A 14,009-nucleotide genomic window follows, 5' to 3' on the forward strand; every position below is an offset into this window, starting at 1 on the left:
TTTGAAAGCCCTTAAAAACTAAATTTAAATGTAACAAGCAAAGATTAGGATAGGGTTTGTTTCTAAAAAAAACTTCCCTGAACCAAATAAAGAAATCAAAGCAGATTTATTAAAAATGCTGATGCTACCGAAAAATGTACTAAATAGAAAGCAAAAATCTAGCCTTAAAAGAGACTTCTTATAAAGGAAATCCTTACACACTCTCAACACTGAAGCTGCATGGTAATATTAAATACAGCCACAATCTTAAACCTATTATATACAGAAAATATTTAGACAAGTACAAGAAACCCATTTAGTTATTGGACTTCATAGTGGTAGGTGAATTTTAGTAGACTCATCTTGCACTGGCATGAACATCAGTGGAGTAAAACCTGTGTGTGGAATATTCCAAACTCCACATGTGGTAGATAAAGAGCAATCCCCACACAGGACTGGATGAAGCTGCAATACAAAACTGGCTGTCAACCATGTCATCACCCAAAGCTTTTCAAATGCACTGTGCTGTTAAGCCACTGGCACATGAAGTCACTAAAGGGGCAGGAATTCAGTTGACTCTACATAAACACAATCCATCTGTTCAGAGTTGAAAAGAGCACCACTGAAGTTAGCAACAAGAAAAAAAGTCAGTGTCTCCTTCCAGTCAGCCTAAGTCCCTGCAGCTCCCACCTGGAAATTATTTAAGAAACAAACAAGTTTTAATTGACATTTCAGCTGTAGGAAGAGAATTCTGCATTGCTGCCAGCACTGTGCCAACTGTACTTACCACTGCCCAGCTTTACATCCTGTGTTACACTGACACAAGCCAAAGGAGCAACTCAGAAACAGAACTTGGTCACACCAACAAGGATGTGGCCAGCTGAGAGTGACCATGGTACAAGACACTGGCCCTGATACAAGCCTGGGAGATGTCCACTGGAGAAGCACAGTCCACATAAAAAACTTCTTACTGAATCTAGAAAATGACTTGTGCACTGGATGGAAAATGGTGCTTGAAAAACATGGAATGGCTGGGTGTACATCAAGAATTCTGCCATGAGTCCTAGTCAGCCTCATTTCATCTGTCTGCCTCTCTCTTCATCTACAGAGTGGTGACATTTGTACTTACCCATGTCTGTAAAATGCCTCAGTATGAAACACTACACAGGTAAGCCACAAAAGACTTCCATATTCTTGTGGAAAATGGGATAAGAGGTTCAGCTCAAGCCATTCCCCATTTTTTCCCCATGTCTCCTTCATACCAGACACACATCAAGAAACAACCACTGGGGCTGCAGGTGTATTGCAGGATAGAAAAACCACGTTAGACAACAAGCTTTCACCCAGCACTTTTCTTTTTTTCATGTAACTCTGCACTTGTGACACACACCATTTGTTCTTCACAATTCACATCCAGAACAAAAGCATCTAGATCTACTGCCCATCTCACTCAGAAGAAAATGAAAGATGAAAGACTGAAAGGGGAGTGCAGAGAGATTTCATCATCTATACTATTTTTTTCCAGTCAATACATGAAGATGGAAGGTAAATCACATGTGATTAAAGATAGCAGGCAAAGATTCACAGTACAGAAATCAGTTTACACAACAAAGCAGTCACCTAGGAGAGTTTAATGAAAGAAGAGGTGATACACTCCAGGTACCAACAGTCAGACTTGTAGTGTGCCCACAGGAGACCATCTGACTCATGGGCATTCCTGTGTCAGTACAGGCAACACTCGAACCTACTGGGGACAGAGAGCATGCACAGAGAGGTTGGCAATGAAATCCTGCCTCTGACTCCAGGCAAAGGAGAAACAGCAGAGAAGAACCACAGCCCCTTCCTAGAGGGGATGAGCAATGTCAGAGCCCTCACCAGGAACCACCAGGAACCCACTCCATGCTCATCTCTAGCATGCACCTGGCACAGGCTGTGAGCTGTGGCCCTGGGCCCTTACCTGCCCCGAGGCTCCCATCTGAGCAGCTTGGGCCTGAGCTGCCTGCACTGCTGCTGCTGCTGCCTGCTGCTGCTGCTGCTGCACCAGCTGGGCTCTTACCTGGGGGTGAGAACAAACCCAAAGTAAACACACATACCTGAGCAGGGTATGACACTTCTGTTTCAACTGCATTGGCTCATGTGCTCATTAAAAGGGGTATGGAGACAAGATCAGCCTCACCAACTGAAGTTTTTGATTTTTTTTTTTTTGTAAAAACAAGTTTCCATGTTTAAAACATTTAGAATAGTTTTCCCATAGACTGCACACCCAATTCAACAACTTCCTGCACATCTTACCTCTGCTATCAGGTCTTATATATCAAGATAGTAAGGCACTTATATTTTTTGCAAGCCTACTAATGACCAGCATTGCAAATGTTTATAAATTCATTACATCTGTCACTGTGACAATGATGACATTTAACTACTCCTAGCTCAGCTGGTAGGAGCACAAAGTGGAGACATCAACTCATCCATTTCTGAAGTGTGGCTGACTCTCCAATCCTCCCCAGTAAGGCCCAAAGAAAAACAGGTCTGAGCTTTGATTCAACAGTAACCTATGCAGCCCAGATAAAAATTACTCTAACACTGCAAAAAGCTGCACCATTAAGTGCATGACCCAGCAAGAGATTCAGTAGAACTAGTAGAACTATTGTCCTTCCCACCTTCTCTCGAAGGCAGGAACAGCCAGCACATTGAACTGTGACCAAATCTCCCAATGTGGCAGCAGAAGCAAAGCCAGCATGGCAGAGAGCAAACACTGGCTGCAGTCTAGAACACTCCGAAGTACCTGCTCATGTTCTAGAAAAGCAAACTGCATGGAGATCACTTTTCTTTAACCAGAGTATGTTTCTTTTTCTTTGTTTCACTTGTCCATTCAAGAGTGAGACAAGAAATTATTCTTAAAATTTTAGCTGCATGAATGGTTTTCACACATTTCCAGAACTCTTACTCTTAGGTACAAAATTGTTCTCTACTGGCAGGCCCAGACATAAACCTTTAAACACCCTGTACCCACAACTTGCTAACTGCAGAGCTCTTAACAAGTTATGGTTTCCTATTCCATTATTAGCAAAAGTCAGATATCTGTTTTATTTCTCCAGATGGACAGCTGGTCACTAGCCCTTACCTGCATAGCTTTTAACTGCTGTGGTGTGAGAGTGACAGGCATAACCTGGCTGGGAATTTGTCCTGAGATTGCCTGAGGCTGAGACACCATGGGCTGGGGCTGAGGCTGGGACTGTGGTGGAAGCTGAGACTGCTGTGCCTGAGCAACCTGTTGCTGCTGTTGCTGCTGCTGCTGCTGCTGTTGCTGCTGCATCTGTTGCATCTGCTGTTGCATGACTTGCTGAGGCTGCTGCTGTATCTGTTGCTGTGGTATCTGCTGCTGCTGTTGCTGCTGCTGTTGCTGCTGCTGCTGTGCCTGCATGACCTGTGCTGCCTGCAGCTGCTGCATTTGAGCAATCCGCTGCAGCTGCTGCTGCTGCTGCTGCTGCTGCATCTGAAAAGCAGGAAAAGCCAGCATGTTAAAGCTCCCAGCAATGCAACAGCAGACTGACTTTTATAGCATAAACCAAAAATAAACAGAATCCTAATACATCAGATTGATGGTTTAAGCCCAAAGGGAAAGCCTAACCTTTTTATCCACTCATCCTTGTATATCTCAACCCTAAATGGTTAAATACCCTGTATTTCCATATTTCCATATTTCCACATGACAGGCTTTCCTGTAACTTTTAAAAGCAAAGGTTAAATCCATCAGCTTCTCCTGTACAAATGGGCTCAGATACAGTTTTCAAATGTAATCACCCCCTAACAAAAACAGCACAAGAATATGACAGCTGAAGTTTCCTCCCCTGCTTTTGTACCTAAGGATGATATATATATACACACACGTGTATATATACACATTTTTTAAAGTGGCAACACATTAGTCACACAATGACAAAACAACCACTGTTGCTAGAGTAATTCAAGGGCTATTCTTTCCCAATTTCTGTCAGAATGAAAGACTGTCCTGACAATTATAAAAAAAAAAGAGACAAACATTTTCATTCCCTATTGCTATGACAAAAGAAAGCAACAAAACATCTGTAAAGCCTTTCCTCTGGTATGTAACACACTGCTGTCAGTTAACTTGCCAATCTAACCTGAAGCCCTACCCAGAAGTGGAAATGTGTTAGTAACAGGCAGAGCTGATACTTCCACACAAGCCAAGCCTCACCTGACAAGTAACTGATTGTCTTAGGTTACACTGCAAGATGTAACCAAATGTTTGTATTCTATTACCATCTGTTAAAACCAGGTGGGGCAGTGTTCTTTATCTCTTCCATGACCCACCCACTTTCCAGGTGGATCTCTGCTGTCCATGGCCACTGAGTGTCCCTGCAGGGCTGATCCAATTCCATCATCCCATGGGGAGATGCTGCGCCCAGGGCAGGAGCCAAGCATTCCTACCTGGATCCAATGTGAGCCTGGCACAGCACAGCAGCCTTTGCCCAGTGCATTCCCAGAGGAGCAGCTTCTGCTGCCCTGCATGGCCAGAGGGAGCCCAGGCCCATCTCCAGCAGCCCTGGAGCTGCAGAGGAAAACTCCCCCCTTGTGCAGGATCCCTGCTCCAGCAGAGCCACAGCTGCTGAGCCACATGGGATGGGGCTGTGCCACCCCCCTGACACACAGGGGACAGGGCATGGTCTGACTCTGGCAGTGGTTTTGTACTATTGCATTTTAATCTAATTTTCCCACTAAATTGTAGTTCTGACTTGGGATCTCGCACTGGTTTGCTCTCAAACCAGCACACCCCCATCACCACATTTGCCATGGGAGCTGTTTGTCATCACCTGCTGTTGGTTTTGCTGCTGCTGCATCTGCAGTTTCAGCATGTGCTGCTGCTGCTGCTGCACAGCCTGCAACTGCTGCTGCTGCTGCTGCTGCTGCGCCACCGCCGCGGCCGCCGCCTGCTGCTGCTGCACCTGGAACTGCTGCTGCATGGCTGACTGCTGGGCCTGGAACTGCTGCTGCTGCTGCAGGGCCACCTGCTGCTGCTGGAACTGCTGCTGCTGCTGCTGCTGCTGCTGGGCTATCTGCTGGAGCTGAAGCTGGGCTGAAGAGAAGATAGACTCTACTTAAAATATGATACCCCAATAATGTGAGATTAATTCATGTCCTTCCTTAGCAGTATATACTTTTGCTTCCTCAAATGGATTAACAGCAGAATTAATCACACTTTGTACTACCAACTTGTAATTCACTCTCCCTCCATTGTCAGTAAGTAAAGAGTAAAAATATGCAGGAAGAAATGTACACTGAGGTCACCAGCAGGAAGCACCTTACCATGGAAAACCTGGGTACATGTTTGCACAGGCAAAAACAATGTTCTGAAAAAAACAATGTTCTGAAGGTGACATGATGAAAGAAAACAATGTTCTGAAGGTGACATGATGAAAGAAAACAATGTTCTGAAGCTGACATGATGAAAGAAAACAATGTTCTGAAGCTGACATGATGAAAGAACTTTCTCATACAACAGCTCTACTGTGTTGGCTATACCAAGGAAGACATTTATCCAATTAGGTAGCAGTACTTGAAATCAATTATTTCTGAATTCACTTGGCTGATTTAGCCAGAACTATGACACCTAGTATGACACCTAGTATGACACCTCTTCAGCACCCTTTCCTTGAGGAAAGGCCTTTTTACTGCAAAGCTGACCCAACAACTTCAGTGGCTGAAGCAAAGGAACACTTACTCTGCTGAGTGGCTGTAGAGACCCCAGGCATGCCATGAGGGGCCATTGCTGAGGTTCCAGGAGGCTGCTGCTGCCCTGGCAGACTCATCTGCTGTGCCATTGGACCAAGGCCTGTCATGCCACTCATTGGTGCCCCCTGAGCTCGGGAAGCCATGCCCATGCCAGGTGCCCCTGCTGCAGGACCCCCAGTTAGATTCTGCAGGGCATTCATTGGATCTGCAAAGGAAACAGACACTGCTATGCAGCCAGCCATGCAATTGTCCACAATCCCCTGCTCTCCATCATCCACTCTCTGATCTGGCAGCTTCAGACCATGACTAGACCCAATATCCTGACAAAATCAGATTCACTGCCCTGCCTGCGAGGCTTCTGGCACATCTCTGCCTCTCTGTAAAGACAGAGGTGATTGAAAGTGCTCCAGTGTTGTGAAGTTCCACACAGATTTTAAATACATCAGAGAAAAGAACTTATTGGCCATCGCCAACTTGATACACAAGCTGCCAACAAAACTCCATGAGGATATAAAGCCTTTAACTTCAAAAACCAAGAGAGTCCCACTGTGGATCTTCCTGTTCAGAGAAGCGATGCTCAGAGCAGAGGATGTACTGTGCTGTACACTTCCCCTCTAACATCACTGCTATTATGCATTGAATAAATTCAGTGCCTTTCAAGAGATTTTTCATAATCTGAATCCTGGGCACACAGAAAAGTGAAGTTAGAGAAAGACAATTCAAGAGGCCAAAACACAACACAGGGTGCAGAAGCAATATGAACCAGGTACAGAACACACACCACCTCTTCCTTAAGAATACTTATAAAATAATTTCCAGCAGGCCAGACTGCATGTTCATCAACCACAGAGTGCATATTTGCCCTCCAGAGGGATGAAAGCACCACACCATGTCCCTAACATCCACTGCAGTGAGAATGAGCACAGAGGCAGAAGCCAGGACCAGATCTAAGCTCACCAAATAGCACCACAAATATTTCTGCCTCTGGTGCAACACCTGGAGAGCCACAGCTGGCAACAGGAGGGAACCTGGGCTGCTCAGCAGATGATTTTCAATCCCTCTGGTGCTTTCCTGAACCTTACTGCTGTGAGCTAACAGAAATGCAAACAGGGGCACTAAGAAGCCTGCAGTGTTACACCCAAAGCACTGGCCAAGCCTCCCACCCCCAGCACTGAACAACTCCAAGACTGTCCTGCTCCCCTTCCTTTACTCCAGCAGCATTTAATACATTTAAAATCCCAGCTAGGCAATACACAGATGCTTTATTCTTAGTAACCACAGCCCTGATGTCTAAGCTGCTCTATTTAGAAATGGAGAGTATGGGAAGGAAGAAAACAACAACAAAAAAGGAACTCTTACCACTGACTGAGGCTTGAGATTTCTTATTGTCTGCAAAGAAAAAATGATGAATCATCTTTGTTAATATTGTCACATTGACCTTCTGGATATACTCTCTACATAATTTTTAAAATAAATTTTAAAAACCCACTATCTACTGTAGCTCTAATAAAATACATTAACCTAAGCCCATTGGGTAATCAGAATGCTATATAAAAATATGAAAGAAGCAAAGATACAGAAAAAAATTAGGAAGTAGGAAAAGTAGCAAGTTCAAATAATTTCTCAAATACTTTTCAATTATAGATGATGTGTAAGAGAAACAGGATTTATAAATTAGGCATGCATACTACAGGAAAATTCTTAAAGCAACTTTCTAAGAATCACATGTAGAATCACACACAGAAGCCCTAAAATTTACTTTTCTTTGATGATGATTCAATGAGAAACCACAACTGAGAAGAAAGTAAAACCAAAAGTAAAAAATTACTTACGAATGTCTCGGAAATGGATAATGAGCCTGGCCACAAGAGAAAGATACTCCTCCTAAAGGTGAAAAATGGCTATTTTAGCATAAGAAATGAAAACAGAATAACCATTACTCTCTGGTTCTTCAGTATTCTTCCTCACCACACTGGATTTTACTCTCCAATGTGTGTGGGCTTTTCAGAGCAGTTCACTTCCAAGAACAGTCTGTTTATGAAGCAGGAATATTTTCACTAACACGTCATTGTGGTTGATGGTGAAGGAACACCAAGAAACCACAAAATTCACAGGGAAGAACCTCCCTGACAGCCACACTAATAGCACCTCAATATGCAAATATTATCAATCAACATGCATTCTCCACTTCTTATCCACTATAATTCCTTTTTTCTAAGGACAGAACCTGCTTACTTTGCACACTGAATTATTGAAGTCCTTGAATTATGTCACATTTGTACTACAGTAACTCTTTTTAAAGCTAAATTCATATTGCAAGTAAATTATTAACTTGCAAAACTAACGTGACAGAAGTGTCAGAAGTGAAAAGACAAATATTCTCTGAAGTATTTTCTTAGTGTGCTTCATAGTTTGTAGGAAGTTGCAGAGGCTGAGACAAACCCATGAAACAACTCATCAGGAGGATGCCAACAGCGGGTGCAGATTTGTGGCATCAGCATTGTAACATTTTCACCAAGACAGGTTCCATTTCAAACATGGCTTATTTGGAGACAAAACCACTGTCCAATTTCCCATAGCACAGCTCCAGGGAAGCAGGTTATGATTTGATAAGAGTGCAGGACTGTACATTAGAGCCAGACTTTCACAGAGAGCACAGCTCTTCCCTTGGGGTTACTCTTACAGAGTCTTTTCATTGATATTTTTTTCCTGACCACCAAACTGGAATGGTGCTACAGTGCAGATAAAGGAAATTCCATGCAATTCACTACACACAGACATTCAGTAAGAACAGGGTGGCTCCACAGGTGCATGAAACACTGCAGCACCAGCAAAGCTGTCTGGCACTGAGGCCAGTCTGATGCATCTGTTGCATGCAGAACTCCCCAGTTCCCCTCAAGGTAAAAGAAGCAGCACATACAAATCCAAATTTCACACAAATCTCTATTCCTAAGTGCACTGGCTCTGTATTTCTACAATTCATTACAAACTTCTTTTAACAGCCAATAACTTCTGGAAGCAAATAGAGATTTACCCTTGTTTTGGCCTTCATAAACACATGGCTCTCCATGTCTTTGCTAGATTTGTTATGGGCAACACCAGCTTTCCTCATGGCTTCATCACTGAAAAATAAAAGAGGAAAAAAACAAGGCTGGATTTTAATTGAGGGTCTTACAAATACTTCCTGTAGTTAGAAAGGTCTGTGAAACAGCTTTTTACTCCTCTCTCATTTATAGATTAAAAAAAAAACAAATAACCCAAATACCCACCACAAAAAACCCCCAAACCAAATCACCACCACCTATTATTTAAAACTGCCACCCTATAAAGTTTCTTCAAATAACAGAGAGAAAAGCCAACTAATTTCTAAAAGGCAACACAAATATTTGCAGAAATTCAAGGCCAACTGCTAAACAAGTCATTATTTCACTGCCTGATGCATTATTTTGACAAAATAGCAGCACTTGTTTATTTGAGGAAAACTGAATGACAGGATTAATGTAATCCATGTTTGGCAAACAATGAGACTGAGCTTCCTAGCATAAGGATCTTCCAAAAGAATTCTCGAAACATAAGGTGGAGGAATAAAACAAAAAAGGTTGTTTAAAGGCACAGAGGCTTAACCAGTGAGTGAGGACAATGAGGGGGAGCAGGGGCTGGGGACAGAGGAGGGCAGAGCTGCAGCATGGGCAGAGTGGGAGGGGACATGAGGGGAAAAGAGGAGCATTCTCAGTACATCAAAGAGCAGCAAGCAGTTCAGCTATGGAATATGCAGAGAAAGACATCCCAAAACAAGGAGCTCAGCCAGGTGAAGCCCTGTTCCAATCCTCTAGGCACTGTCATTCTCAGAAACTTTCCTGCAAAACCTGTTCTTTGCTAAAGCAGCCTGGCAGTTACAGTCTCCATTCCACAAACCAGTGATCAGAAAATACTTCCTTCCACTTTGTGATTAACATATCAGAAAGTTATCTCTTGGTGACTGCCTTGCATGAGCAGCTACCCAACACTAAATGCAGGTCAGGGCAGTGACCCTGGAAGTTTCAGCCACTCTGAAGAGACACTACTGGTTTATTTCCCCTGAATTTCTGTGACCTCCCATGCAGCAGGAATGGTGCTTGCACAAGAAGTAAATGGGTTCAGCTCTCTGAATCAACTCAATGACTGCTGGAATGTTGGGGGACACAAGACAGATGATGCACTTTGGACTTGGTTAACATCAGAGATTTGCTACCAGGCTGCCTTGGCAAAAGCAAACGGAACTTGGAAAATTAGACTCAGATTGCAAGAAGATTAAATCAAATGGGTTTACCAAAAAAAGAAAATCTTATTAAACTTTGGACAGTCTCAGAAGAGAAGAGCAGATGCTACAGCCTTAAAATGCAGGAGCTTAGGCTGCAAACCAGCAGCTGCACTGCTGCAGCCTTTACCACAGAACACAGCAGAACACTGCACCTGCTGCAAGGGCACCTTTTGTGGGGTCTGGCAGCCACCAAAACAATGCTGCTCATAAATGCAGCTTCCTTAAACTGCAGCAGAATCTGAACACAGTGCAGAGCAACAATTCCTCCACGAGCAAACAAGCCTTGAAGTGAACTGCTCATGAAAGAGCTCTGCTGTGGAGGAAGAAGCTATAGAAGCTATACCCAATTCTCCTTTTTTTCACACCTTCCTTTTTGGAAAGGCTGTCTCTAAATCCACACTGCTCTGAATCTTCCTTAACTTTCCAGTCTCAGTACAATGAGAATGCCTTTCACGTTGAGAGCACTGAAAACTGAGCAGACAAAAAGGGAAGACAAAGATTGCAAAGAGGCAAGCAAAGAAAGTAATGTGTAAGTAGCACTTAGGGGATGTGACAGAGACAGTGATCAACATGGTATCAGGAACCTGGAAAAAAACCCACAGCAAAGAAATTATCTGTTTTTATATGAACCATTTCCTCTTGACATTACAGAACATGGAAGATGTGTTATTGTGGCTACATCTCCATTACTGAAAAGGTCCTGTCTGTTAGAATTCCAATAAAGGTTTAGACTGGGAAGAAACAAAACCACAGAACTTGTTCCTTGTTCACATATTTAACTGCAATCAACATAAAAACAGTTACATTAAAAGACTAGGGAAATCAGCTAAAAAAGAGTCATAGCTTTAGCACAGAGCACTTTCCTTGCAGAACTCCCAACTCTACAAAACTTTGGCAATGAGATGGTCCCAACCAAGTCAACCTCCATCTGCTTTGTAAGCACTTAGTAAATGTGTAGATGTGCACTAAAAATCTGATTTCATGCAGAACACTCAGAGCTGTGGTTTCACAAGATGCAGCATTCAGCACCAACAGCAGCTTCAGGAATTCCCCCTCCACTCTCACAAAGCTTTTTTCCAGCCCAAATATGTGCAAGCTCTCACTCAGGCTAGCTGGTCTAACAGAAAAATCTTGCAGAACATGTTCTCCTTCCAGAGTGCCCCAGCTCCCTCCCTGGCAGTGCACAGCAGGACTGTGTGAAGCAGCTGCTGCAGTGGAACACCAGGACAAGGAGATGCAGGGCCAGCACCTCCCAAAGCACCCCAGGGACCATCAGAGCACAATTCCCTGCTCACACAGCCCCCAAGCAGCTCAGGGCAGGAACCAGACCCAGCCACAAACTGAGTTTACATCCCAGAGCAGAGCTGTCCTTCAGGCAATACCAACATCTAAAGGCATTTGAAGGAAAGGCTTTTAGAGGGGAGACTCCCAAGGCACCAGGGTGTACTGGAGCTATGTGAGGGCCAGGATAAAGTGGTGCCCTGCAAGCACAAGTATTTATCCACACTCCTACAGCACTGCTGACTTCTGGAACACCCTGGGAGAAGCCAGAGCTGCCCCTCAGCCTCAGCCACTGGAGCTCAGGCTTTCCCAGTCTTGCTCCAGTATGGAAGTTCTGCTCAGCCCTGCAGCCCCACAGCACCCAGTACTGGACTCAGGACATGAAAAGCACAATTCTCCCAAATGTCCACAACCAAATCAAACACCTGGAGCACTGAGAGATTCCTCAGGATACCACTGCCCACACTGAAAATGGTCACTCACAACATCACTCCTGACAAACAAGGCCAAAACCCAGAAAACTTCAATTCAGTGTTGTCATGAAAACCCAAGTGTGGAATTGCAACAAATGGAGACAGCCATAGCCAGCAGCTCTGAAGAGGCTGCCTCAAAACTCAAAAACTATTCAGATAATTCAGAATGAGTTATGTGATTGTTTCATGCTTTTAATGTTCAAGACCAAGTGTTAACATTTCCCTTGACAAGTGTCACCTCTTGCTTGCAGGATGAGCTGCAAGATGTGCACACACATTTAAGACTGTATTTCATTAACTGCTCAGAACAACCTTCCCACAGAGGATAAAAACTTTCAGGTGATTCACCAAATGTTTATTTACCTCCCTCTTCCACCTACTACATCAGCCTCTAATGACAAAGCTGGGAGCCCCTGGAAAGAAACAGGAACTTGCTGCATGAGAGCTCCAGTTTTTAGCAAGTGCATTGCTTTTATTTCTCATTCATCTTATCCCAAGGGCCCCATGGAGCCAGGCCAGGCTGTTTTGGATACCTAACACACAGTAACTGCTTTAAAAAGTCTGCTGCAGTCACTGTAACAACTCGTCCCAGTCAGCCCAGTAACAGTTTTGCTTGCTTTTGAAACAAGGCCATGAATGCAAATATCTGATCCATCCTGTTAAACTTGTAGTGACAAAAAAAGGCAGTCACTACACCTAATAAAAAGTACATGAATCATAGAGAGACATCTGTGCACTTGTGTAAAAGAAAATAAATAGAGGGCATGTATTAAATTTTAGGATTACTGTCATCTCTTCATTTGGCATTAAACTTAAAGATTTTTTTGGTCAGTAGCAGCAATTTTTTAATCCCTTATTGTGCACTTCCACTGAAACATTTTTGAGCATTGTTTGCTGCTTAGAGAAACCACACTGCAGTTTGCAGGGCAAATACAAACTCCAGGTTTGATTGTGTTGGGTTTGCATGTGCTTACTCACGTTTATTTCCTCAAAGCATTCAGGGCACTTCTGTTTGCTTGTTTTGACAAAGCAGCAGAACAGAGAGGAAGTAAGGGATTAATCTAACAAGATTAATGACTTTACAGAAAGTTTAGAAAGTGAAACATCCCTTGTGAGCACCAAGGAAGTCTGGCTGGCTCTGACAGACAACCACCATCCTACTCCTTCAATGAACACTGCAACAGTTTCATTCTGGAACAGCACCCGAACTGTAGGAAACCCACAAACACTCACACCACGCACATCATAAAAAACAGTCCAGTTTTAGGTATTGATTGCTAAAACCAACAAGAGAATATCAAACTTTCCAAAATACACGAAGTAGCGCTCCAACATCACTTTAGAAAGAATGAGCAGTGCTTGCACTTCTGTGCTCACCACCTTGCATAGGGTAGAAAAAACTTTAAATATAGAAAAAGCCTGCAGAGCACCAAGGAAAACTGAAAAGGCAACAAGCTGAACTTCACATTAAACCACCAGCATTTTTATTTCATATTTGCCCCCAAAAGTCACACACAAGCCCATCACAGAGATTTTCATAGAGCTGAATATGCCGAATTTCACAACATCATGGACACGGGCAAAATCACAACCCTAAACCAGACGGTGTCAAGCAGGGCTAGGAAATCGGTATTGCTGGGGAAGGGGAAAGCGGAAGAGAAGGAGGATCGGGAAAATCAAATCAAGTCACAGACCGGTCCCGGTTACCCCGCACAGGCTCTGGGCAAATCTGGCAACGAGGCCCCCTCAGGAGAGGACCACGCTTGGGAGCGCAAACATCGGGGAGCGGGCACGAACCCAGCCAGCCATGGCAGGCCCGGAAAGCCACGCAGAGGAGCGGGCACGGCCGGGACCGGGACACGGCCCCGCCGGCGGCCCCGAGGGCGGCAGCAGCCGAGGCCCTAGCGCGGCCTACCTACCCATCACCGAGCCCGCGGCTCTCACTCACATCTGGCTGACGAGCTTCTGGCGGAAGTTGGTGCTGCGCCAGTCAGTCTCGGGCCCGGTCACGTCCATGGCGGCCACCGGGAGCCCGTCCCGCCGCCTCCGCCGCTGCCCTGGGCCTCCGCCGCGGAACCGCCGCGCCGCCGCTTCCGGCGCGCAAGGGATCGCGGGAAGTGGAGTCCCGGAGCGAGCCCCGCCAAATCTCGCGGGATCTGCCTGCTCGGTGTGAGGCTCTCTGGGAAATGTAGTCCGGCCCAGGAGCACTTCCCGGCGGTGGT

At 44.6% G+C, this 14,009-nt stretch overlaps 1 protein-coding gene across 3 annotated transcripts in view; it reads right to left on the reverse strand.

The window, feature by feature from the left end:
- MED15 (mediator complex subunit 15) overlaps positions 1–13,890 on the reverse strand; it is a 28,281-nt gene extending 14,391 nt beyond the window's left edge. Inside the window, exons 1-8 of one of the 3 annotated variants that reach the window (XM_054516771.1) lie at positions 13,736–13,890; positions 8,768–8,855; positions 7,566–7,617; positions 7,093–7,122; positions 5,723–5,938; positions 4,815–5,077; positions 3,104–3,475; positions 1,937–2,035 (exon numbers count right to left, since the gene is read on the reverse strand). In XM_054516771.1, coding sequence (XP_054372746.1) covers positions 1,937–2,035; positions 3,104–3,475; positions 4,815–5,077; positions 5,723–5,938; positions 7,093–7,122; positions 7,566–7,617; positions 8,768–8,855; positions 13,736–13,803 — 1,188 coding nt within the window. In that variant the 5' untranslated portion in view covers positions 13,804–13,890. The remainder of the gene's footprint in view (positions 1–1,936; positions 2,036–3,103; positions 3,476–4,814; positions 5,078–5,722; positions 5,939–7,092; positions 7,123–7,565; positions 7,618–8,767; positions 8,856–13,735) is intronic. The other 2 variants (XM_054516770.1, XM_054516772.1) reach the window with 2 other exon arrangements.
- Positions 13,891–14,009: the final 119 nt, after the last annotated feature.

The sequence above is a fragment of the Molothrus ater genome, chromosome 18 (genome assembly GCF_012460135.2).
Source record: "Molothrus ater isolate BHLD 08-10-18 breed brown headed cowbird chromosome 18, BPBGC_Mater_1.1, whole genome shotgun sequence".
Classification (NCBI taxonomy): domain Eukaryota; kingdom Metazoa; phylum Chordata; class Aves; order Passeriformes; family Icteridae; genus Molothrus; species Molothrus ater.